Source organism: Ischnura elegans, chromosome 5 (genome assembly GCF_921293095.1).
Source record: "Ischnura elegans chromosome 5, ioIscEleg1.1, whole genome shotgun sequence".
NCBI lineage: Eukaryota > Metazoa > Arthropoda > Insecta > Odonata > Coenagrionidae > Ischnura > Ischnura elegans.
The window spans coordinates 59,246,179-59,273,886 of NC_060250.1; the positions used below are offsets into that span (position 1 = coordinate 59,246,179).

General features: G+C 36.4%; 1 protein-coding gene across 2 annotated transcripts; it reads left to right on the forward strand.

Annotated features, from left to right (window-relative positions):
- The first annotated feature begins 113 nt into the window (after positions 1 to 113).
- Positions 114 to 27,098, forward strand: LOC124158947 (autophagy-related protein 13). 2 transcript variants are annotated; one of them, XM_046534380.1, is made up of 9 exons: positions 114 to 1,886; positions 7,033 to 7,356; positions 12,704 to 12,905; positions 13,352 to 13,556; positions 18,805 to 18,918; positions 21,082 to 21,454; positions 22,653 to 22,766; positions 23,179 to 23,220; positions 26,996 to 27,098. In XM_046534380.1, the coding sequence occupies exons 1-9, from the start codon at positions 1,734 to 1,736 to the stop codon at positions 27,095 to 27,097; spliced, it is 1,629 nt and encodes a 542-aa protein (XP_046390336.1). In that variant the 5' UTR covers positions 114 to 1,733; the 3' UTR covers position 27,098. The 2 variants fall into 2 exon arrangements, with proteins under 2 accessions (XP_046390336.1, XP_046390337.1); XM_046534381.1 differs by lacking the exon at positions 23,179 to 23,220 and having other exon boundaries at positions 124 to 1,886.
- Positions 27,099 to 27,708: the final 610 nt, after the last annotated feature.

A 27,708-nucleotide genomic window follows, 5' to 3' on the forward strand; every position in this document is an offset into this window, starting at 1 on the left:
ATGCGCAACAATGCAGAAGATGCAGAATTGTGCAGAAATGATCGTTGGTGCAGAATGACCACAAAATAATGCAACCAGATGCAGCTACAAGAAAAGCTGACACGAAGGTGCATTGTACGAGGAAATTAGACATGCAATTTGTACCACATGCATGTCTGCACCTTGTTGAAGGATTTTTTGTGTCATTTGACGCATTAACATTGAATAAAAGCATTAACACTGGGCGCTGAAGTTAAAATCCGGGACGTGAAAATGCAATTGGGTCCCCAATAGCCTCATGCTGTAACGACTGGGTTGAATCAATACCATTGCCGTCCCACTTCAAAAATAAGTCATTTGTGAGTACAATATGTGATTGTAATCAGAAAATAGATTATGTGCGATAAATAAATTAGTTCAAAGTAATGTTTTCAATGATCCGATTCGTCGCAGAAGTGGAGATTTATCTTTCGCCAGCGCGGCGAGGGCGTTAGAGGCCAATTCAGAACTTTATTATTTCAATTTAATTATTTCCTTAGGTATAATTTACTCACAACAGTGAGCACTAGAATGCAATTTCGGATTAAACATACGATACTTACCATCCTTGAGTCATGAAATTATAATTATTAAGAATAAAATGCATTCAGTTGAAACAGCGATCATCCACCCGTCCACATTGGCATAATCGCTGTCTCTCACGGAATGATAGCTTCTATAAATTGCCCAATTTATCAAAAGATCTCGTAATTCTTTGAATAAAAAACCATTTTCCTTCTGACACGTCACAGCTCTCCCATTGGTCAACGCGGGTTTGTGTTTTCCGTGCATCCCGTATATGCAGTACCGATTGGTCGACCACGAAATTGACGTATCTCCCTGTCTGCTCGGTAGGCGCCTCTGCCCCTCTGACGAGGTCACGTCTGCATGTATAGGGGTGTTTTTTTCGTGTGAATGGTTATTTTAATTGCGATTAACCGAGTGCGATAAGCTTGAAAAAGCTATTTTTAGCCTGCTTTACATCCTTCTTTGTAAGTGAAGAGCTTTGTGGTGACGGTCAGAAATAATCATCTCTTCTGCATTGAGACACGAGGTTAACTTATGTGCTATTAATTTTTGTTTTGCATCAATATTGTGATCTACTATCGATGTTTGGAGCTGTGTGGTAGGAAATATCACCCTATAAGTAATTACTGTTGGCTTTTATTCCTCAAATCTGTGTTTCCCTATTGTGCCGACCGATCTTTTTCACACCAGTGATATACTGATTGGCGTGTAACAATGGAGAAAATATGTGGAAATGGATGTCTTAAATTTCGTTGTTCGTGGTTGACAAGTGACAATTTTAGTGTTTCATCGTCGGTCCGTTGCATCTGGTGGGAGTGGTTCTAGCGCGCAGGCCAAAGATATATGTCATGGTTAGCTATTTCCCTTCGGTGCATCGAGTTGAAGGCCGGCCCAATTTAGCGTTCACGTAGTTTCTATTGGCTTCTAGTAATACTTCTAACAGTTGCTCCATTATTTACACATTTCTGCTGTGATTAAATGATTCTCAGATGAAATAACAAATTCTGAGGACATAAGGCGTCATGGGCCTCGTTGATGAAATTTCAACGTGCTGGAATGTCATCGTATTCAGTGCGTCAAAAAGTCATGACCAACCGTTGATTGCAAATGGAATTAGACTTTTGCATCCATCACATTAAATGAAAATCAGTTTACGGTGTTATTTCATTGCAATCTGAGTGCAAAATATGGCATCTGTGAAGTTGAGTGCGCAAGATCGAAAAGAATTGGACAAGTTCACTAAATTTCTCGCATTGAAGGCTGTCCAAATCATCATCCAGTCTCGTCTCGGAGAAAAAGTTAAAACAAAGTGTAAACCAAATTCCTCTGGTACTGATTGGGTAAGTGTATGTAGCTTATGCTACTTTTCGTTGATATTTTTGTATTTGCATGTGATTTAACCTGTAGTTAATGACCTGGTAGATTTTGGTATCTTCCTCGATTATTTTCATGAATCTTCCCGATTGTTCGGAAACTTTTCCACTTATAAAGTTCAGCATTCTTTACACGCTTCTACACTCTTCTCCAATACGATATTAACTGAAAATAGTAGTACGTTATATATTTACTGGATACTAAGTCACATGATTCGTCCTTCGCTGAATATGCATTATCACTAATTTTACCTTTGAAGTTTGCAGTCCGCATGTTCTCAACTACTCCTGTCTTCGGTTGTGTGTTCTGATTTTAAAAGGTAATGTGTAGATGATTACAAGCCGTAGACACTCCGTTGCATTCGTGGGGAAGTTGTGGAATATATCGTATGAAGTGAAGGCGAATAGATATTTTTTGTTATTTCGCGAAATCTGAAGTTTCTGTGGTCAGAAGCGAGGAATCAGTGGATGCGGCAGTCTGTTGTACCTAGGGTAAATATTGTTTTTCGTGTCAATCAAATTGGAGTCATGCTGTCCGTCGATAAAGAAATCATACCTCAATATACCTTGGATCTCTCCTACTTGATCGAGTGGGGAATGAGTAGTCACGAGGCAACATTTCAATCTTTGGGAAGGCGCTAATTTTTGGTACAATTCAGAAACTATAGGCTTTCAAATACTCTGGTAAATATATTTAGTCTGTAACTGAGCTGAAACGGGGGTGGAGCTAGAGGTCTGTAGGAATGGTCTGTAACTGTGAAGAAATTTAAACATTGCTCCAGACCAGTGTGGTCTGCATCTGGTGTGGACAACGGGTGGGTAAACTGGTCTAGACCCAGTTGGGCCATTCCATGAAAATAGGTAACTTTTGGAAATAAAAATATTTTTTTATATTTAACTTATTATGTCATGATTGTCTTCTCATAAGGTTATATTATGAGTATTTACTATGAATTTTAGTCAAATATGTTTAAATATGTAGGTAACCTAGGTTCAAAGTCGTCTCTTCATCAGCTGTTCAAAAATTGCCATTTTCATAGGTTGTGTTGCCATATCAATGCTTGACTAAATGCTACTTTTATTTGTCTTGGTAATTATAATATCAAAATATAGTACAGTATAAGAGTTTCTATCACAAAATTATATTAATTTTGCGATAATATAATGGTAAAATACAGTGTTTAAAAATAGATTGTTTCTTTGTCCCGTACGTAACATAAAATAGATAAATTTATTTTTTCACCAAGTTTCTTGACAAAAAGCTACTCAAAATAAAATTTTCTAAACAGGTTTTGTGTCAAACTAAATGATTATGATGTTGTGAAAAAATAATTAAATTTAAACATACCCTAATGTTCAATTTCTTTCTGTCCCGTACGTAACGTTACGTACGGGACACTACACAACATAATATGCAATATACATAAAAATGAATTCACTATGTCATATCATTACTAAATTTTGATAATATTTAATTCTAAAACATAAAATGAAGCATTATTGACATTTAGGCCAGAAGAGTCTAGGCCTATGGTAATTTAAATTTAAAATTGTGCTCTGGGCACTCAGGGTTGGGGAGTTTGGCATCGGTTAATAGAAGGGCCAGGTATTACGTTTATGTCATGAAATGACAAAGTGGCAGAGGAGTAGGTGCTGTGGTTGAAAGTATGCATTGTAGTAAACAGAAGAACAAGTAAAAATTTAGGTGCATAGAGGGCGGGTAGAGAAGGTTAGAAAAAGTAAGGTGAATGAAATGGTAAAACATGACTCTTTAATTCCTGCGTTTCATTTGATTTTGTCACCTCAATAATCTCCAGTTCTTCATGACAAAAAGTGGGGACTTAATTTCTTTTGTCTCAGTGTGTGGTATTGTTCTCGATTAGATGTTTGGTGATACTGGAATTTACAGTCTCCTTTAGCCAACACGTAATACATGTTTCAGTGCGTGAGTGATTATAGCATATGTCATTTTTGTGACTGATTACTATGAGGGAATCAAGGTCAGAAAATAATCAATGTGGACTACATGAAGTATTTTTATTTAAGTAAGTTTACATAAGCACCACTGAGTAATTCCTGAAACTTCGAAGGTAAGAAATTTAATGCTTTTTCAGAATTTAAATGGTGGTGGAAAAACCTTAGGCAACTGCTGCTGCTAGAGTAAAGAAAATGCGTAGTAAACTAAATGCAAGTGATCATGATGGGTTCTTAAAAAAAAGTAAGAGGATAAATTAATTAAGAAAAAAGCGGAGAGAAAATATTACCGACAAAGAAAAAGTATGAAAGGGAAAATATGACAGTGAATAGCAGGCAAACTTAAGCTATAAAATCAAGCTCACATCAGTTCTCCTGAATGCAATTTTAGAGAACTGACTGAATGTTAAGAGTAGTGAGGATGAAAATGATGCTCTATTCAATCTGCCAAGGATTTTGCATCAGAATCTTCAGTAGTTTGTTCAAAGACAAGTTTTATTGCATTGTTGTTCAATATTTGTTTGTTCAAGGCATATTATGCTGGAGAAGATTATATAAATGATACCATCATCAAAGTAATGCCTTGAGACAATGTTCAAGCAGCACCAGATATCCTTAGCTTTCACGTGATATGCAATACGAATGAAAGTTTTTCAGGACAGAAACATTTTAAATATATCAACTTGAATTTAGACCTGTTTGTTGAAGTGAAGACAGAATTCAGAGGTCAGTGGGTTCTAGTGCAAAATAATGGCAATTTATTTTGAGGCAATATCACAGAAATTGTCTCAGAGAAGCAACTGTAAGTTACAGTTATGGTACCCAGTGGCGCAGCAAGGGGGGGGGAGGTGTTTGGGGGATAAACACCCCCCAAATCTAAATTAGTTAATTAGATTAATATTACTTATAGAAAAGTGTAAGGATTAATAAAATATCCCTCAGAAAGCTGTAAAACTCCCCATTTTGAACCATTTATCTTAAAAAATTTCTGGGGGAGGTTCCCCGTACCTCCTGCTTGCCCTGGCAGGTATTTCATACCCCCCAGATCCCCACTATTAGTCGCCCCTAAAACCTCCTCTAGCCTTAATTCCTAGCTGTGCCCCTGATGGTACCCACCAGTCCCCAGAACACTATAAATGGCCAATGCTGCTCGATTGTATTGTATACAATAGAGAGACGGAGGTGATTAAAGCTATTTCTCCTCCTATAGTGTTGAACAAAAAAAGACGACGGAAAATTAAACCTTAAAGATCTTAAAATATGAACTCTGGTATCTTTCTCCTTGTTTTTTTTAAATAATACCATGGTAACAAGATTAAAGTAGCTGTATAATTTTTTTATACCTTAATTGTATTATAATTAAGCTAAGCAAATACAAGTTAATTGATCAAGAAAATAATGCTTATAAACATATGATCTTCTTATATTGTAATTGGCTTAACAACCTTTTCTGATAAATGTGTTTTTGACCATGTTAACTCTGCCTGTTTTCAATAACTTTTAACCTGAAGTGTACAATGTCCCTTACGTAACACCCTTGTCCCGTACGTAACAAAAGGTAAAAAAATTGTATCTTAGTTGAAAAAAATTTGTTAATAATGTTAAACATATGTACATGAAGCATCCTTTTTAAGCTATATGAAAAAAAATAGCACAGCATTATGAAAATTCTAATTGAGCTGAAATATCATTTTTCATAACATGAGCCAAACAAGTGGTTGACCCAGCTTGTCCCGTACGTAACAGGCACTTATTTTTTCTTGCAACAGTTACAACAAAGTGCTAAAGTCAATACTGTAGCTTGAAAAATAGCTTAGGTGTACACCTAACAATTTATAGCTGTTTCAATGAAACACAAAAAATATTAGGAGCAGAAATAATATTTTAAAGCTGTAAAAATTAGTACAAATGTCCCGTACGTAACGGTGGAATGGCCCAGTTGCAGCTTTGTCTGTGACTGGTCTGTTTTCAGAGGGTCTATGCAGTCTGGAAGTAATCTGTTCCAGCAACTAGCTGGTTTGTACTACTTAACGTGAGACTCTGGGTAACTCAAAGACCGGTTAATCTCATAGATCTGATTGGTTCAGTTCAGCTAGTAAGAAAATAAAAGCCTATAGGCTTTTCATTCAGTGGGTTGTCAGTTTTTTTTGGGATTCTTAAATTCAAAGTATTGTGGCAAATGGACTGAATGTAGGTTCATATTTCATTTTAACTGGAAGATGTGCGAAGTTTGGGTTTCGAATTATTGATTTTATTTAAAAGTATCATCTGAAAGGTAAAATGCATCATATCAAAATCATAAAATGAGATCAAAGTTAGCGGTCTAGCATATGACTGGACAAAGAATTGCTTTTTAATCAAGATATGTTGAGGATATGTCTTTTGGAAATCCATCTGGAGAAAAAAAACTGAGATGTAGGTGTATATAAACCTATGATCTTGCTTGCACTCTTTCTGTTTACGAGGAAGTTTAATTTTAGTCACTCTTATTTATGCCTACGAGGAAATTGGGAAGGTTATTGAAAATTCCATCATAGGAAGTGTTTTATTTTCTTTGACCTAACTTGAGTGCTGCATTTTTGTATGACTTCATTGAGACTTATTTCAGGAGTCATTACTTATATGTATTTAAATCGCATGCACTGTAGAATCTCAATTTTTTGGCCTTCAATCGAATATACATTGTATTCTCTCCCCATCACCATCCGAGCCAGTCCTCCGACAAAGTCACTGCTCTCCCTTTCTTAACCACATCTATTCTCTCTTTCCTACCCTTCTCTACTTCAAAGCAACTAATTTTTCAACAGATGCGGGAAAAGATGAGGAAAAACTGGAACAGAGAAATGAAAGTGAACATTCCTGAGATAATTATCATAAATAATATAACTGTCTTTTTCAACTATCAGTTTTAGCTTTCTCCTTTATTTTGTCAGGTATTCAAAACTTTGCCTTATTGTGCCAATCACTAAGCCTGTATCACAGTACATGACATTGCACAGTCAATATTCTTTGATTCAGACCTAGCGATATGCAAACATTTATGAATACTGGTCATAAACTTGTGCTAGTGTAGTTGATTGTGATCACTGTCACAGAGAAGGCATTTTTCATGAAAAAAGGAAATGTATTTTTTTTCTAGTTTAACCTTGCCATACGCGACCTACCAGATGTTGCGAGTGAAGCAAAGAAAGTATTACATGGAGCAAGTGGAATGGGATGGGATATTCCTAGTGGTGGACCGATCCACTCCACTCTAGGTAATCAACGACGATCACCATTGTGCGTTGAAATATCTCTTCGCACAGCAGAAGGAGAATCTCTGGCTCTTGAAGCATGGAGACTGGGATTTATGGAAGGAGCTAGTGGTGCCATGGCTGGTCAACCATCAAGTACACCTGCTCCACCAACTACAGCCATGGCAGGTGGTTCCTCCAACCCTAGTGCTCCCAGTATAGATGGCGGGGTAAGATATGATAGCATAATGTATTTCATGTTTTTTTGTTGGTTGGTGCTGTGGTTAATCCCGACTATTAAATTTATACACACTTATTTGTTGAAATAGCTGTTATTCATCAGGCTTACATAATGAATTTTATTTTAGAAGGGTCAAGCTATTTAAATGTAGGGTTTGAACATCTCGTAAAAACAACTTGAAATATATGTAAATTTTTGTGTTCGATAAAAAGTTGGGGAAATATCAGTAAAAAATTGAAGCAGTCAGCAAAATTTTTTGACTGTCCCAACTGCACAAGAATTCCCACTCAAAACATTTGCCATAGTTTTTAAGATGTGTATTACTTGTGGGGGAAATTCCTTATCTGAGGAGTTTGCAGGCTATGGAGACCCTTTTCTCACTGCCTTCAGATCTTATTTAGTCTATTATGTAGTAGCATTGTTGCCTACTGTTGACCTATCGTCAAGAAGTAGGAGCATTATGCATCAGCTAGTGGTGCTACTCTTTGTTTTGATTCCTGTCAGGTGTCAGCCCTGCACAAAATTTCTATGTCTCAAAATTATGTAGACAGCCATATGAGCAAACTTACTTGCTCAATTAAAGGCCTGGAAAATTTTTTGCTTGTTTTTGATTGAAAATTTTGACAGCCTTTGACTTCCGTTGTGCTTTCTGAAGTGAGGACCTGGTGTGAAGTGGAAATTATGCCTATGAAAATTCAGTCAAGTTTCTGTTCAATTCAGAAATAATTTCCTCTGTTGAATCAAGTCACTGTTCACTGAAGACCCCACGATATAGGGATTTGAGCAACTTAACCCGTTAACGCCTAGCAGTACCTTATGGTACCAGCCGGTAGCGCAATGCTAAACGTAACTTTTTTGTCTTTTATTGTAATTTATTTTTTGAGAGCTTAAGCATAATAAGAATGTTTTTATTTACATTTTACCGAAAACTTTGCTTTTTTAAAGCTGAAATTAACGTATTTAGAGCCGTTTGAAAATTGAGAATTTTCAGCTATGCGAAAAAAACGGAATTTTTAGTGCAAGCATTTCGATTTTCTTTACTTGCGTCTTATGTACCCATAATACGAAGATGTTTTTATGTAATTATGATTGTTATAACATGTACATTTCATATTAAGCATGGTTTTTGTATGTGAGCCTAATATTTGGGATGTTATGATGCAAAACATTTTGGTGGTACCATATGGTACCGCTAGGCGCTTGCACTACCATGTTTTGGCGGAAAGCGTAAATACGAATATTTCTGTTGTTTTCGTTTTCTAACGTTATTTATTTTACAATTATTTATTTTTCATCATTTATATTATAAATATTGCGTTATTTAAATGTTATAACGCATATTAAATGTGTACATAAATTAATTTTTTTGTTATAAGGACGTTCCAAGTACATAAGGCCCTAAATTGTCCGCATTGGTTCAGAATCTCGTACCCTCACGAGGGCTCAAGGAGTGGGAGGTATAATTGCATACCTGAATCCTATTTAGAAAAAAATGAATTGGAAGAGTATCCGTGTACTCAATTAGGAAGGGGGTATGATGGGGAATAAGGGGGGGAAATAAAATTGCTAAGGGGAAAATACAATGACGACCACGCAACAGGCATCACTTCGACAAGAGCAGGGTATCCTAATTTTTGTCTAACGTATCTCAATCACACTCCCATACTTTTCACACTTTCATGTGCTAGTAAAACCGAAATAACATACACATACTGCTTATAATATAGCATGTGCTGCTGCAAAGAGAGAATGAATACACCCATGTCTCGTATAGCGCAATTTCGATTAGCGCAATTTCGATATAGCGCAAATTCGTTCCTCGGGGAAACATTGCAACGCAGTGTAGCCTAATCAAAAATCTTAAACGCTCTCGTGATAGAACGTGAACTTGCGCTAAGTACACACGAAATTTCTATCATTTTACGCATATTAATATTATTGCTTGCCTCAAATCTTCTTTTTTGTTTATATATTAATCGAAATCCATTGCTGTGCAATGGCCAAAAGTATTACTCGTCATTGGGTCCAGATAGCCGGCCTACCGAAGTAATTTATCTCGTCTCCTTAAGAGAATGATAATAAATAATTTAGATCGTTAATTAAGCGGGGGCTAGTGGAAATGATTTTTTTTCAGCAATACGGTTTGAGACGTATTTTTGCCGTCATAGGTTATCGGGCGATTGACTTCCAGGTAGAGGGTCTACGCTAAAGCCTTCAAGGTCATCGGTAATCACGGGGGAGAAATGGAGCGGTGGCCTAGTGGCGCATGAATAGCATCAACACAGAAAAGGGTCCGCTATAGAGTCTCAAACAATGGCTTCGTTCCCTCCCCGCAGTCATAGGCCTTCTGCGTCTCAGGAATACAGTTCAGCAGTGGAAGGTGATATAGATAGAGCCATACAGAGCAAAAATCAAGAGAATATGGCAAAAATTGGGAATGCGTGTAGAAAAATCAAGAATTTATCAAGAAAACCATAAACCTAGAAGAGGAATTGAAAGAGGTCAATTGCTTTTAAAATGGAGAGCATCAAAGCGATATTGCGCGGAAGTTTAAACGCAGAATGCCTTATTCTGAATAAAGACGAAGCTAAAACATCAGTGACCTCAGCCGCACCAACTTCAACCAAGCGGTCTACAAAAGTTCATAGTGAATCAGTACAAAAAGACGAGAGTGGTAATCGCTCCGAGACATTTAGTGAAAGCTCCGGTTGGTTCCAGAATTTAAACGGCAAGCAGGTATTTTCAGTGCGGCAATATCAGGTGAATCTGCAAGTGTTGATAGCGCAGTCACCACAACATTTTCTGATGAACTCCAAGCTGTGATTGAAAGTGGCTCCTTTCCCCCTCAACCAGTTTTTAGTGTTGACGAGACGATATTGTTTTGGAAAAGAATGCAATCTCGTTCATTCATTTTCAGGGAAGGAAAACCTGGATCAGGTTTCAAGGCATTTAAAGGCTGTTTCACGTAGCTGCTAATGACTCGGAGGACTTCAAATGAAAATGATTTATCATTCATTAACATTCATAAACTCAGTTAGCTATGAAATGGCATTCAAAGTAGCATTTTCCTGTCATTTCGATGAGCGACAAAAGGGCCTGGATGACACAATAGTTGTTTTTAGACAAGTTTGAAAATTCGTCAACTGCCGGCAACGCATTACGATCCCCTGAGATAGCAGATGTTAGCCTACCCGCACGACAGTAGGGAATTTCAAAAGCACGTAAGAATTTTTTTTAACGTGAATTAAAGTCTTTGAATGCGTGCATACTATCTTTAAAGATGTTTTAAACTATAAGCATTGATATAAATAATGTTTTCTAAGGCTTTTTATGAGAATATAGATGTTTTATAGGAAATTCAATACCCAAGACCTATGCTACCAGGAACGCATCCCTATCTTCCCAATGTTAAAACGCTCTCGTATAACGTAAATTCGTATAGCGCAAAGACCCCAAGGAACGCATCCCTTGCGCTATACAAGACATGGGTGTACCTTCCTTCTGACTGAGGAAAATGGAATAACGAGTGGACGCCAATTTTGCTCGAATTTGAAGTTGTTGTTCGAAAAGGTGGACATTCAGCTGAGTTTACCTCAAGAAATGTCTGAGAATTTTCAAAAGTGTAGTGAAACTGGACAGAGCCGTAAAGCACCCAAAAGGTATAAAATAGAGAGGAAGGACGCGTTTTTGATGATGAAGAGATCGTAAAGCACGAAAGGATTTCTCGTAATCCTGATTACCAACTCACTGTTTCATGAAGCATCCCCAACCAGAATATTTGAACTGTTCTTTGACGAAAATGTCCTTACACACTAAGTGTTAGAGTCGAATAGGTGTGTAGAATTCTGCAACTGTTATGACCCAAATATAACACATGAGGTACTGAAAATATTTGTTGCTATTCTTTTTATAAGTTGGCATAAAACGACTCCCAGTAAAAGGCACTATTGTGAGGCAGCACTAAACGCCAGAAATAATCTTGTTTATTACACAATGAGACGTAACAGATTTCTACAACTTCGTAGGTTTATTCAATGCGTTGATTACACCGCTATGGGTAAATCATATAAGATATGGAAAATGCGCCCTTTTATGGGCATGGCGAAAGAAAGATTCGGCGGATATTTCAGAGAAAAGCAGTCCTTGAGTTTCAATGAGTCGATAATGTTCTCTTTTGGAAGACATGGCTGTTAGTAATTCATGCGGGGGAGGCTAATTAGGTTTGGCTAGAAAGTGTGGTGCATCAATAGCTCAGATAGCTACTTCGTAAAACTCAGGAATGTGAAAGCCTACGAAAAGGGAATTGGTAAAGATAGAGTGGGGGTCGACAAAATGTTCGTGGCCCATTTTTACTTGGATTCTGGATGCAATGACGCCTAACGCATGGATGCTGATGCGGAAATCGTGAAAAAACATAACTCAGCTTGAGTTCCGATGGCCAGTAGTGTAATCACTGCTGGATACAAGGATCCCCTAAAATATCAAGGACGTGCTCAATTTACCAGAAGTGCGACTGGAATGGGGTACTTGGCTAAAGAAATAGATTTGTAATTGATTCATGTTTCAAAGATTTCATTCAACTGACAGCGGCCTATCTTCTTTCCAATGCCCCTGATAGGTTCGTCGGGCACAACCAACAAATAAACTCCAAGCCCAAGCGGGGATGGTGTGCAACTGAAAACTGAACCAGTAGGATAAGAACAGAATGCTTTAAATGCAATGCAGTGACTGCTTTGTTCACTTCCATGTGCGGCAACGACTGAGCGAAACACTAAAATCATGTTTTTCTTGATTTCTACGTCAATTATACATAACTTCTATACAATATTTTCTTCTATTTTATATACAATAATATTTAATAATTAATTGAATATTATCGATATTTGAGCGTAATTTTGGATGAAAATGAATGTATTTTCCGGAAAATAATAAATTTTTAACGTTTTTGGCTTAAAAATGTGATTTCCGAAAAGTTTTTCAAATTTCGATTTTTTGACCCCTTAAACGCCTAGCGGTACCATATGGTACCAGGCTGTATCTCGGTAACTATTAGAGATAAAAGAATAACATTTGCACTGAATGACTCAGAATTTCATTCGTATTAAAACATATGATTACCACAAAAATCGCAGAAACTTTTTAATTCAGGCGTTACCGGGTTAATGAGGGACTTGTGGGGATATTAACTGACAGTTGGTCAGTCGACAGTCAGATATATGTTCTATTGTAATTAATGGAAACATTTTCAACACACAAATATAACTTCTGTTCCTCCATGTTACCCTTGTCCCATAAAACTTCTTTGAAATGTTAGCCTATTCACTTCTCCTTTTCAGTTGACTGGTGGTATCCAGGGCTCTCCTCCTCCACCTCAGAGGTTAAGCCATTCAGTATATAATAGAATGGGCCTCCTGCTACGTTCCCTTCTATCTGTTACAAGAGTAACCCCTGCATACCGATTATCGCGTCGTCAAGGTCCTGACTCTTATGTCATCTGCTATCGCATTTTTCTTGGCGAACCTCAAATTCATCTTTTGGGTATGTATTGTTTGGTTCTTTAAGATTGTAATAGTTAGGATTTGTGGTCCAATAATATGCATGTGTTATACTTCATTTTACTTGTTCATGGATAGATATAATTTGTGATGCTTGCTTGCTCATTGATATGTCTAGGAGTGGCACTCATTTACATGTTTTATTTTTGTGATGGGTCCATTTTGGAACCAGCCTCCTCTTTCATTGTTAAATGTATTTCAAAACCCTTGGCCTGCTTCCATGACAAAAAAGAAACTTTCTACAGTTATTACATTCATGAATGTTTCTACACTATTGTCAACCTTAATTTCATCTTCTTATGGAATGGCTCAATTTTTATTATTGGAATTATAAGACATAATTTCTTTAAGTATTGATTTGGGTGTTGCAGATATTTAAGGAACCATAATTTTTTCTGCATTTTCAATGACACTTCCATTGCATTACAGGTGATGGTTACAATGAGTTCAGAATTGGGCAGCTAAGTACTCCACTAGGAGTGCTCAACTTGTCAGTTGCTTATCGTACAAAAATGACCATATCACCTCAGCATACTGGAGTGGGCATTGGAGTCACAGCCAAAGGAGAGACAGCTTCACCCTCTATTATGGTCAAGAGTGATCACTTTCGGCCAGATTTAAGTCCACCTCACAGGTAATTTTGAATCATCTCTCTTAAATCATGTTTGTGATTAATTTTTTGGTTTGAGTGTATAGTATTGACATTATAGTAAAGCCTCTTTTTGAGTATTTCTGGAGATCCACAGAAGGTAGGGTAAAACGTGGGGGAAAACTGAAGAAATTACACTAATTTACATACTCAGAGAGGAAATTCATACCACTTAATTAATTTTTATGTGGTACTTTTTACAAGCCTTATATAATTCCAAAATAGCGCAACACCATACAGATGGATCAGTTGGTGTCGTGGTTAGCATCGTCGACTCTCGTCTTGGGGGTCAGAATTTCGGGCTTCATCACAGCGGCATATTTTGTAGTCTTCATTTTGATCATACAGCGACAAGTTAATAATTGATTTTAGGGATGGACAGATTCAGGATTTTTTTCGGACCCAGAACTGGATCGAATACTTGATTTCAGGTGTCGAATGTTCAGGTATTTTCGAATCCATATGCCTTTTTATGTGCCTGCTGTTCAACAAAGTAATTATTTAAGTTTATGCGTGGTTAATATCAAAGGAATGCTATTTACATCTTCATATGCATTTTAATATTTTTGCTGATTAATGATCAGGGATGAATGGATCCAGGATTTTTTTTGGACCCTGATCGGATCCTTGATTTTCGGAGCTGGATCTTCGGATATTTTTGGATCCTAATGCATTTTCAATCGTTTACTGTAAAACTAAGTAATTATTCAAGTTTCTTCTGGGTTCATACAATCAAAGGAATGCTATTTAGATTTACGTACACGTTTTAATATTTTTTACTGATTAAAAATCATTTTTATAAGCTTTCAAATTATTTTTTTTTTATGATAAAATCTTTACATGGACCTAAGCTTTTATGGTTGCATTTGGAAATGAAAATGGGTTTCAATCTTTGGATAAACCGTTGACTGAATTTTATATTCATCACAAAAGTTTCCCGCGATTTTTGTCAATTTCTCATCGCACACTACCTTGTGATTCATCCGGAAATGCTTCAGTTGCGGTGAGGTGGATTTTGCATTTCCTCGCATTAGTTACTAGTCACCTTGCATGCACATGGTTCTCTTTATGACAATAAAAATGTTTCTACTCAATGAAAGACATTTTTATCGGTAGATACTTAATTTAAATTGTAACTTGACAATCTGCAGCATAATTAACTCTGTTTAGAACAACATTAGCGTCACATGGAACGATTTGAGGTAACAGAAATAGACGACCACTCAGTGAGAGGAAGGGGTGGGTCGGTCGCAGAAGTGCATGAAGGAGAGGTGGAGGGGAAGGAGCGCGATCCCTCCGTCTTTCAAGCAACAACACCACGAATGAGGGAGTCAAGGATGAACATTTTAGATCTTGCTACTTTGTGACGTCGTTGCCTTCAGAGTGACCCATGTGATAAATACAGTTGGCGTTTCGGGGCAGTATCTTCTTGTTTGACGTTACTGATGCCATGCCTGTTTCTTTGAAAATTGTGCTGGTATAGTCTTGCTGTAACTAGAAAAACTTCGTTTCAATCGATTTGAGCTTAAAAAAAACCTAAATATGAGAGAAATACGATGTGTTAGCTCTAATTCGTTTTTGAATCTCGTGCACATCATCCAATTGCCGAAAACTATTGAGACATCTTCGGGTCCAGTGAGTCACTCACCTAGCATTTGTTCTCCAGAAAGAGAGAATTAAACATTGTAAGATGAGAAACGGCAGTTGGTGAGATGGGGTACGGATGAAACACACTTCCTTTGTTCTCGTGTAACTTGATATTTTCATTTGAAGACAATGATTTATGGACTGTGTAGTCTTGGATAGGAAAAAGTCCTTATAGGCATGGGGTAATGGAGGGCCAAGGGTGTTTTTTTTAAATCTGCGACGTAGTCTCTTTTGACGTGGTTGTTGTCGTATGGTATTGAGATTCTTCCAATGGTTGATCAATCTCTTTGTAAGAATCACACTATATGCCTGTCGTATTTTGCCGTAAAATTTACATTTGCCGATACCGATAAATCTTAAGCGAGGCCCACAACAATAATAAGATACGAGCTCTTATATGTGCTAACCTATAAACTGTCCGGAATATTTCTGACAACAAAGCCTGCCTTATCGCCGGCCTTGAGGCAGTAAGCTATAACACGCCTTTTTGCTGCTCTCTCTCTCATAAGTCGATGCCCTTGACTTCTCTCTTGCGGACACCCTGGCATGGCCGAGTGAGGAAGTTAAAAGAGGAGAGAGAGAGAAAGAAAGCAATGAGTCGCCCTTCTCCACAGAGGGACTGCATAGAGGAAGCCCTATGCCATCTCATAGAAGGCTGAATTCTATTGATACTTAGGTCACTTCTTAATCGGTTATCAATAATGTCCACGGTGCGGTGATGAGTGCAATGCGATCCGCATTTTTTCAATATTTTACATAATATTGTTTGTAATAGAGAGGAATAACATTGAAAGGTTGTGGATTTGATAGATCACAATGTCATGTACCGGTGGTCCCCGACTTTCGCACACAATGCATTCCCGAAAACTTGTACGAAAGTCGAATGTACGTGAGTCGAACCATTGACTTCCATACTAATTGGGGGTTACGTTCCAAAAGAGCAGAATATACGTACTAAAACCTTTTTTTTCACAGATTTTATTTCAATTCACTAAACTTTAATAATATGTTAATAAAATTCCTCAAATCGTTTAATTTCTTTCGAAAATACGCATAAAATTAAATAAAAGTTAAAAAAACAAGAACTCTGTTGGCTATCGAATGAAACTTCCTCTTGGCGTTTAAGTTGACATTCCACTTATTACGTCCACTATAAATAAAAAGACATATCAAGAACCATAACAAAATGTAATTGTTGAACCCGCTCTCTGGATACCTTTTAATTTTTACACCAAAAGTTGACATTCGTGATCGCATATATTTCGCATGTTATTCAAAAAAGACAGAAGACAAACGGAATTCAGGTGATATTTCGTGCAATATCGTTGCTGAAGGAGTACATGAAACAGCAGTCAAACAAAAAGACACAATTAGAAAGAAGATCTCACTAGTTGTATTGAAAGCTATTTGATGATGTCTAGTCAGCTTTTTGAAAAATCTCTCCAATGAAGGCTTTCTTCTTCTCTTGATGAAGGAGCCTATAGCAGGCAGTCTTTCTCCTAAATAAATCACCTAGATTAGAGTCATTTACCAACAATTCCCTTCAATGCATATGTTCGTATTCCTTATGCAGGGTTCCGCGGGTCGATGAGTATGAAGATACGTCTCTTTCGGGTAATACACCGCGTGGGTCCATTGTTCTCGGACGACAGTTTCGCCGGCGTTACAGTCGGCTTCTTCAGGTCACTTCACTGACCTGAAGAAGCCGACTGTAACGCCGGCGAAACTGTCGTCCGAGAACATTGGACCCACGCGGTGTATTACCCGAAAGAGACGTATCTTCATATGTTCGTATTGTTCGCATATACTGTCATTTGAAACAATTGAATGTTGGGATGCGTAGTAAACATCGCGGGAATTTAAAAATATTACAGACCAATGTCTGAAAGTTCGAATTTAGCATACGGAAGTCCAGTAAAAGGTGTCAATTTTGAACGTACGAAAGTGCGAATTGTACGAAAGTTGAGGACCGCCTGTATAAAAATTTCAGTTAACCGTTGCTTGTGTAGTCGTCATATCTCTGGGTTTGAAATGACACTGCATAGATACCTTAATGCCATTATGATGATTTAAAAAATCCTCTCATGCGTAAACTTACTGAAATTAAAATTAATTATTAACTTGTCGCCGTAGGTTAAAATTGAAGACTAAAAAATATACTGTGGTGACAGAGCCCCAAACTCTGACCCGCTAAGTGAGAGTTGATTACGGTAACCACTACAACAACTGTAGGTCGTAATTCGGAATGCTATAAAAAAATATAGTATTGAAAAAGGCAGAGCTAGGTGCGTGGTCTCTCATTGTAAGATACCATCATTAATGATTCAACATGGTGGAAAACTTGCACTTGACGATCTATTTTTATTAATTTATTAGTTAGTGGCTGAGCTTAGAATAATCTTGTTTTCATGGAAAACCTATGTTATGATCCATCTTTTAATTATGTTCCAAATTTTGTTGTTAGATATGATTAAGAGTAGAGTGAACTGCCTCATTGTATATTTCATCAGCCACAAAAATCTTTGAAATCATAACATTAGCAATTTTAGATCCTTTTCTAGAGTAAAGTATAATACAGTCAATTACAGTATTATACTTTCACACAAGTTGCCGCAGGTAAATATTGAAAAGTCCAGATAGAAGTTGAAACAAAGAGACAGGAACACAGCAGTGGTGTGGCGAAGGAATGATGGCTGAAAACTCATGGAAAAATTTTACCACGAATGGAAGTCCTCATACTACTAAGAAAGGAAGGGATTAATAATACTCAACGTGAATAAATCTGTTACCTATATGTAGGCAACACTGCAACAATTATTTTGTTTTAGGAATGTGTGTTGGTATCAGTGGAAATGATGCATTGTTGAGTAGAGTAATTTATTAATTTAAAAAATTCATAAAATTTATGATCAAGGACATCATTATAAAGATTCAAAACATTTGAAAAAGTTCTGCATCTGTTAATCGCAAAGTCGTGAAAATAATCTTGATGAGACTGCCTGTAAATGGGAGGAAAATGGCAAAACATTTTTAAATTCTGACCAGAACATCAATATTTCGCTTCTCAATATTTTTCAACTTGCAGCTCTTGCAAATTCCATGTCATTTTCACGTCTCCTAGCATAACTTTACTGGTAATTCTAGAATTAAGGGCAGGAGGTAATCCAACTTTGAATACATTATTGTGAATAATAACCGATTATGAATTTTATCTCTTAACTTTAATGTTTGAGGCCACATTTAATCTTATGAGTGCAGAGAAAATTTAAGAAAAACTACTTGCCATTAACTTCATAAACAATCTTCAACAGATACACGCAGCAACATGCAGGTACACGTGACTCATACAGATAGAGGCCTTTCAGGATGTGGGCTTACAACTGACTTGAGAATGTAACGCAGGGTGGTCCTTAACTCCTCTAATGCTTATGCCCCCTGCCAGCCTACCAAATTTGACTGGAATCAGAGGGGTATATTTTGCAAATATTCCTAGTGAATACATTCATATTGGTTGTGTGTCAGGTAACATGGCTATTGATTCTTTATACTTTATTTATTGACCAAAAATGCTTTAATATACTTTCAGGTCTCCTGTATCTCACAAAATGCATGAGAAAGGAATTTCAGTTGGATTACAAAATGGCAATTCTACTCCCAAGTATGTGAATGGATGTTCTAATGGAATGCCCACCAAATGTCGGTGAGTACTTAATGGCACTAAGTAAATGCATTGGAATCTTGGGTATTTTGAGGGTACATTTCTCTTACTAGGCAAATTAATTGAGCATCAATCATTAATTGTAAAATATATTACATATGATCATTTTAACGGATTATTCAGGGCTCAGGTTAGAGTGATTGTTGGTCTTCACTTAGGGAGCTTGGTGTGGGGGTATTGCAAATTCAGCATCAAATTGGAGCTTATAAAAATTTCTGTTACCAGTGGTAATATTTTTCTGTATAGTATGGTGCCTTGAACTTCATGGCTCCAATGCCAGATCAACTTCTCATTGTAACTGTTCACGTAAATGAAAGGGTGGCATATGATTATTTTATTATTTTTAGTGTGTGAAGTGTGTTCGCATTGTGTGAGTTAGTCTCTTCTCTTGTATCTGCCTCATAAGGAATCTTATCAATCATCTGGTTATTAGAAATCCACCCTCTGGTTGTTAAGAAGGTTATTCTTAATATCCAGAGGATGGGTGGAAGACATGTGATACAATGTATTTGAAACTATAATAATTTTGAGATATTATTCTGGATGATAAGTTTATTCCACTAGTCAAAAATTTTTGTTATTATACAGTAGACTCTCGTTAATACGAACAATGTTATTACAAAGTTCTCGTTATTACGAAGTAAATCTTTGGTCCCGACGAAAAGGTCTATCCAATCTAAGGTAAAAGAAACATTATTTCAAGGGATGGATGGATCCAGGATTTTTTTCAGATCTGGATTCGCATCGGATCCTTGATTTTCGGAGCCGAATCTTTTGGATTGGATATTTTAAGAATCCAAATGCATTGTCAAACTCCTGATGCTGAGATTTCCCCGATGATTGTTCTATCTCTTGGGAAAAGTCACATTATGTGCCAGTCGTATTTTGCTATTTTTATTTTCCATGGCTGAAATTCTCCTACGTAACCTCTGCAAGAGCTTTCAAACAAAACAGGTCATGAGTAGGACAAGAATCGCATGCGATGGCGCATTCGGAGATAGAATCAGACCTCTTTCCACCCTTATGGGGTGCAGTTGCATATCCTTAGGCCTGAGTTGCATTCACTGAAGCTATTATGTACTTAAAATTTCGGATCCAGATCTGATGTCTTCCGCGATCCGATGTATCCGATGAAGGGCAATATCTGCAGATATTTGGATCCAAGGTATCCGATCCAACCATCCCTAGTTATTACAAAATTTCCATTATTACACAATTACGAACCTCAGTCCCGGCAGTTACAAAATGAACTTTATTACAAAGTTCCACGAATAAGCAACGGCATTTAGGTGGATATACACTACACTAAGGTTTAATAATTGCGACACGTTTAATTTCTCCTTGTGTACTGTGCCCAAGAGCATCAACATCATATAATAAGCTTCAATCCTGTGGAATCATGATTACCCACTCATAACCGCTTGTAAATTGGACATACAGTTAATCCTCCTATGAACAAGTGATTTGCAAACTTTCAGAGGTACGAGCATTCAAAAATTTCAAATGGCACCTTTCGATTTGGCCGATCTGATGCAGTGTTGCATAGAGGAACTCGCACTTTGTGCATAATCTGAACAAGTATCATTGAACCCGTGTGAAGTTAGGAACTGTTCAGCGTTTAGCCCATTCTTCTTTACCGTGGAGAGCGATGTTTTTCTGCTCCGGCTGTGTCGCACACTCAGCTAGATCAGTTGCCTGTCGTCGGACAACTCTCGGAGGCAGGACTGTAGGTTTATCAACTTACAAACAACGTCTTTGAACACATGTAGGTCATACATTGAGGACTTCCTGTGTTCGGGAAGATATGAACCCTCGATTGCGTTATGCCGCATTCTTCTATTGAGAATCTGAAACAAATTTTGTTGTTTTTATATATTTGCACATAATTTAGTCGCATATATTTTTCACTTTTTTTTTCAATGATTCTTAAAAGAAACATTCATACGAACTTCGTTATTACAAACCTCCAGTTTTTCGGTCCCGTTAACTTCGTAAAAACGGGAGTCTACTGTGGTGACTTTTGAAACATAAATCCTATGCTAAGTGTATGTAACAAAAGATGAGATTTCTTAGTATTGTACCTAATGTTAAATCAATGGGTATATAACATTTTCATTTGAATAAGATGCTAATTTCTTTTTTTAGGGATTCATTTGGATTAGAAGGAAAATATCCGAAAGGAAACGATAAGATAAAAATGGGTGCTTTTGCAGATGTTATTATTAAGCCCAATACCATTCTTACACTTGCCAATGAAGTAGATCCAGAGCCATTTAGTAGTCTTCTTAGTCGACCTGTGCCCGCTGCTGGTCAGCAAAATGGTACCAGTGGTGGTAAGAAGTGTACAGATGATTGTGGAAGAGACAAAAATGGAATGCCTCCTGAGATTCAGGAAGTTGAGGAGGATAAATACTCAGATAGTGAAAAGAGAGGAGAGGAAGGGGAAGGTGGGTTAGGATCAAGAAGATCTAGTCTTTCTGGAGCATCTGGGGCAGAAGATTTCATTCTGGTCGATTTGGTGAGTCTTTATATGTGATCATAATCATTGCAATCTGATGTTCAGCTCAGGTTTATTTTACCTGGATCAGGATCTGAGTTTCTACCCAGATCAGGGGTTGACAATTAGTGACCTTCAAAAAATATAATTTGGCCGCACTGTTGCCAATGTATAGTTGTGTACATCCTTAAGTGATTAAATGCATTTTCAAATAAACTTTAGGTCAATGTATTTATGTTGTCTTCCTCAAACTCACTTTTTCTCAATTTATTTTCTTACATGTCACATGTGAACCACATTCAATTAATATTGCCTGCCTTTCTTACAAAGTTTTGGGGACAATAACAGATGTATTAGGCAGTATATATTTTTCTTGAAGGGGTTACAGTGAATACCTTATCTCCCAAAGCATTAAATCAGTGTCTGAACCCCTTAATATCACCAATCCAAATGAGTAGTAAAAAGATTCTGGTGGCACATATTTGCATGTGTCATTCAAAGTTAGTGAATTCTCAATCAGGTATTAGGAAAACCCCCTCTTAATATGAATTACATTTTAGTATAATTCAGGTTTATCTCATGGAATACAGAAAGTGTCTTCTCAGTTTAGTAATCATGTAAATGATGACAAACTGATGAAAATAAAAATTGGAAAGGGAAATTATTTACCATTAAAGGTTAAGAATAACCTGCATGCTTTGATTTAGTTTTTTGTTTACTGCAACTATGCAGTGTTTGCGTGTGTTAGTTTCCTATTCATGTCTTATGCCCTTTGGTTCCATCATAATCAAGAGCAGTTAATCATATTGTTTTGCAGTCTGCTCTGGAAAAGCAAGCCTGGCTAGAATTCGAGTCTCCTTTGAAGTTTTATTGAGTGATTTACCAATGTATCTTGGTAAACTGCCATTCATGTCTCTCTGTGGATTTTTTTCTTATGGCAATTCATGTTCATTCATTCAGTCAATTAATGTGCTGCAATATTGAAATATTACATTTCATACATGTTTTATGTCATGGGAAAGGGAACTAGAATCAGTTGCTGAATTAGTGAATTAGTAGTGAGGAGTAAAATATTCTGGGCAGCTAAATATTCGAATAAAGTAATAATAATATTTATTTTCCCAGAGGACACAGTACATTATGATGCAAACATAGTGTAAGTTTATAGGGCAGTATAAAGTTATTTTTCGAAGCATTATTGTTAACGTCATATTTTCAGACTACACCTTTTGCTGGTCCAAATGCTAGTAGTGATCTTGGCTCCTTCTACAGAGAATGTCAAACTGCACCACCCCTGGAAACATTTAAGGAGCAACCTTCCCTGGCTGACCAGGTAAGAGACATTATTTGACAATGCGAGTGTTTTATCCGAATATTCATCTCAAAACGTAAGAAGATATAAATTCAAAACCATTTAAGTTCCATTCAGCAAACTTTTAGACACACTTTGACAATACATGAAGGCAGCAAAAATAGCAGTTAAACCCCTTTATAAAGAACCTCCATTTAGCAATATTATACAAAAACCTCTATAAGTCACAGGCCCATGCCATACCTAATGCAGGAAAAATTTATTAACATCTATAATTATTAAACCTCCTCATAAAGAAGTCAGTACTTGGTCACCAGTTAGGAAAATGGCCTTACTTTCACGCACCTAATTTGATGTTTCCATTAGTTGTGCAGGTTATCAGAAGGAGAATGGTTGTGTGATCATTGATTCCTTCTAATTCACCCTATTTCAGATACATAATCATGGATACCAGATCTGGCGGAAGGCTAGCAACGTGAGTTATTTGGCATTTATTTGTTAATTATCTCCCAAATTCATTATTAAAAGGATGAGGGTACATAATCTGAAGATGCCAGCATGGTTATTGAATATATTTTGTTGCCATAACACACACTGATGCAAAGGAAGCCCAATTGCATACGTACTCTCATTCTTGGCCAGAGGTATGCACGGAAATACCGGGAGGAATGCATTTTGAATGTGCACGAGGAGAAGAAAGGAGAAAACATGAATATTTGATATCTTCCGAAGGACTCAGTCCAGTTGACAGGTTTTACACAAATTTCCTAATCTATGGCAGAATCAAGAGTGGTCGGAAATAATTTCCATAATTTTGTCCCTTGGGTTGAATGCACCTGTGGGATATTTTGGTGGCCCGGTGAAATTTAGGTTCAAATACTTGCGTCTCTGCCTTCGAGAAGTTAATGGAAAAGGAAAGCACTCTCAATGAAGCACCAATCCTACCCCTATCCAAATGATTGTCATGATGTTGAGATCCCGCGTGTATACTAGAATTCAATGGCTCTTGACCAGATACCATGTAGGGGAGACATTTTAAGATTATTTAGGGGAATGGAGGAAAGTCTGGTTTTACAAAATTTGTCTCCAAATCATTTGTATTCTCTACCTCCGTGCAAATTTTTCATATCTTGAACTATTCTTAAAGTCGTTGGGAATTCATGTCCATCAATGTGTCAGTCAGTCATGTGTGGGGGTTAATATTTTATGGACATGCTTTATTTGTCACCATGGTCAAATTTCTTTTCCCTCTAAATAATGACCCTACAGGAGCTCACTGTAGATGCTCTTCAATCTATATGAACTCTTAGGTCATCCTGTGACAAGGCAATCTGAAAAGCACCTGTATTCACTGAATTTCCTTACAAATGAGTTGTAATTTTCTTTGTCCAATTGAATTCATTAAATAGAGGTTTTACTGTATTTTACTCAATGGTTGTTATTCTGGATGGGATTACATCGTGGTATTTGCCAATGAAATAATTAGCAGTCGATATATTGTATACTTGCTTGAAAAAAAAGGGATTACTCCCAATATCAATAAAGTTTCCACGCACATACATTCTCCACACAAGTTCAATGCAATGTCTATGAACAATATTCATCATGTGGACTACAAAAGAAAGTGTTGCCTCTAAGAAAAATAGTTTCATACAATTAAGATTCAATTTATCAGCACATGTAATGGTCTATTAGAATTTTCAATGAGAATACTAGAATCAGCTGACAGGGATACATTAATCAGGCAGAGACAACACAATTTTCCACATGATTTACTAGTGTTAGGTTCACATGTTCATAGTTATTTCATCCATCCTCAAATTTACCTTCTCCTCCCTCTATTTTTGAGCATTTTTCCACGTACAGTAGAACTTTTTTAGTACGTTTTTGAAGGGACCGCAAAAAATGAACGTGCTATGCAGGAAAACGTGCTAACCAGGGAAGTAAATAATAGAAATTAGGGTAATTGCAATCCGTGGAAAAGTCGTCATTATTACAATTACTGTCCAAAGTTCTTGTAGGATCGCCTTCCTGAACTCTTTTTCACATTATTCAAGAAAACTTGTGCTAAACTGCCAAAAAAATAACATGTGAATGAAAATCACAATGTTTTCTTAGATTTCTCAGAGACAATTACATAAAAATGTTGTCATTCTCCCGTGATTTGTCATTTATGTTCTTAAAGGACAAGTTTAGCCAGGTAATTTCTTCTTTCTCAGATTATTCGTAGAAAATGGCAATAACCCTGAGCATATAAATTGGTTGTTTTAAAAAATAATAAAAATTGTGCAACATTTTCTTAACCATAAATACCGGCAGTAGCCGTACACATTCGTTCTCAGAACAAACCCATATTAATGATTATATTGATTGATATATCGATATTGATATGACGATTTATTTATTTATTTTTTAAAACATTTATTTAAATTATGACGATTAATTTATTTATAAAAAACATTTAAGGATTATTATAAGCAGATTTTTATATTCTACAGTTGAAATCCTCTGTAAAAAATTTGTTCAATGTAGTCTGCCTTCTATTTCTTGTACTTAGATAAAGTATTTTTGCGTTAAGTTTCGCGTGGAGATCCAAAGCGTCGTCTGCTCCCGCAACTCTTGTCAAGTAATGACGCACGTACTCCTCACATTGAGAAATGCATTTGGATGCATCACGGTCGTAGAAAGAGAGATTTGGGATGAATGTAAGAAGGTCAATGGCTGATAATAATTAAGTAACTAATGAATTTGGAGGTTTACACACTCTGAAGATACTAGGAAATGACTTCTGGGTTGCTTCATAGCAAATAATTGAGCGTACCACCCAGGAAAGCACCACTATTTAAACCGTACTAACCAAATAGTTTTACCTGTATTTCACTCAGATGGTACCAGGACCGGGAGAAATCGCCGTGCTAAGGAGGAACGTACTAACCAAGTTCCACTGTATGTGGTTCAATGATGAAGATTATACATTAAAGCATAGATAACGTCGTACTCAACAAAGAATAAACTCTGAAATTTCTGAAGTAATCATCACTTAAATCTATCATTATAAACTAAAGCTTCAAGTTCATTCAGTCTAGCTTTTCACGAGCAACACAAGCAAAGTAGATATTAATTTTCACATGCAAAAAATAAACACAAAGAAGCCTAACACCATTATGAGAAAATTAAGGCAACTTCAAACATATAAATGTAGTTTTCAATGATTAATTTGCTTTACATACATCTTGCATTGGATAAACAAGCTGATATAGGTTGTAGATTCAATATTTTTTCCCAATAAATTTTTATTATGAAATAATGACCTAACCCATCTATCTGTAGCCATTGTGAAATCTTTCCTAACAATGAAACAGCTGATTTTCTTAATGAGATTTTTAAAGTGTATACTACGTAAAATATATCTAAGGCTACGTTTATATTTTTAAATGTACATAAATCCTTTACTTATCTTTGCCAGTCAATTTTCTTTAGAATACATAAAATATCCTCCATCTCATTGGTTGTGAAAACTGTTCAGAAAGATTTTCATTCTGGAAGAGGTGGAGCTTCCAAATAGCTCGTGCAAGAAATAGCATGGCTATACTCCGAATAAATTTGCTACTCGCCTTCATTCAGCAATCAGCCTGATAATGACCTGTAGCAACTGCTTTATATTGCAACCCCTTATTCAGAATAACAGCGTATGTAGTATTGGTTGTTAGGAAAGAAGTCAAAGCAGCAGCTCTAGTGGTCCCAAATATAATTGAGCAAACTGTTTATCCCAAATTTCTGCTGAGTGGACTTTTGTATTGTTATGAAATTCAAATGGTTAATATATCAAGGGAAGCAATCTGCGAGTTAGTTTTTATGGCATATGGTAATCTAATTGCCTCCATGTTATGGTTAACATTTTGTTTTTGGTGGGAACATTGTTTCAAGTTTTGTGTCTGTCTCCCCTATTAATGTAAATTTTGTATGTTATACGTATATTATTCCTTTTCTTGTTTATATTTTGTAATTGTGGCATTTCATTCATTAATCAGAGAGCTTTATCTGTTGGATTTCCAATTGATTTCTGTACATATTTTGTGTTGATTTCCCAAGTTAAGACTTTCTAATTGATTTGAAAACCTTTGAAACATTTAAGAGGTATAGTACTTTTTATGTTGCTGTTTGAATTATTTAGAAGTTAGTTGGAGGAAAAGAAATATGTATAATATTAATATTAATTGTATTTTTAACTACTATTTCCCTCCTTTCAGGTGAAGGATCTGCCGAAACAGTTGGAGGCATATGAAGCAAGTCAGTCAGAATTTGACCAGTTAGTAGCATCACTTTTGGAATCACCTTCTGAAACCAATTGATTTGATCTGCATCAGTGTTCATGTGACTTGTGAGTTTCACTGCGTGTGAAAACTATTAGTTGTGGAGCATATCACATACGGTGCAGTGATCAAGTGTTATACAATCAGAACTGTTTTGTTAGTAAAACTTTTAAAGATGAACATAAGAACTTAGGGCATGGAGGTGGTAATGTGAAGTGTATAAAGATGGATGTGATTCTCACACATATCGTCACCTGCGCTAATGGAGCATGACTGATAATAGCAAGACTGAATATTATGGTGGTGCTAAAATAAGACTGATTATTTTGAATATGTATTTGCTTTTGTCTTCCTGCTTACTCTTATCATTAAGCGCTGTAAATATTTTAAAATTATTGCTATATGCTACAATAATAATAATAATTGTATATACAAAGCAAATTCTTGGCTGAAAACTACCAACAAACTGTTCATTTCTTATGAACTCTTGCATCTTGCTGTAAAATTCTTTTACATAAGATCAGTGAGAATAGGATTCTTACTTTTATTTTTGTATGTCTTAATTTAATTTCTGATGAGCAATAGTTTATCATGAGAGCGATATTATATTCTGATTGGTTTAAGTGTATGTATTTCTGTTGAAAGAAAGT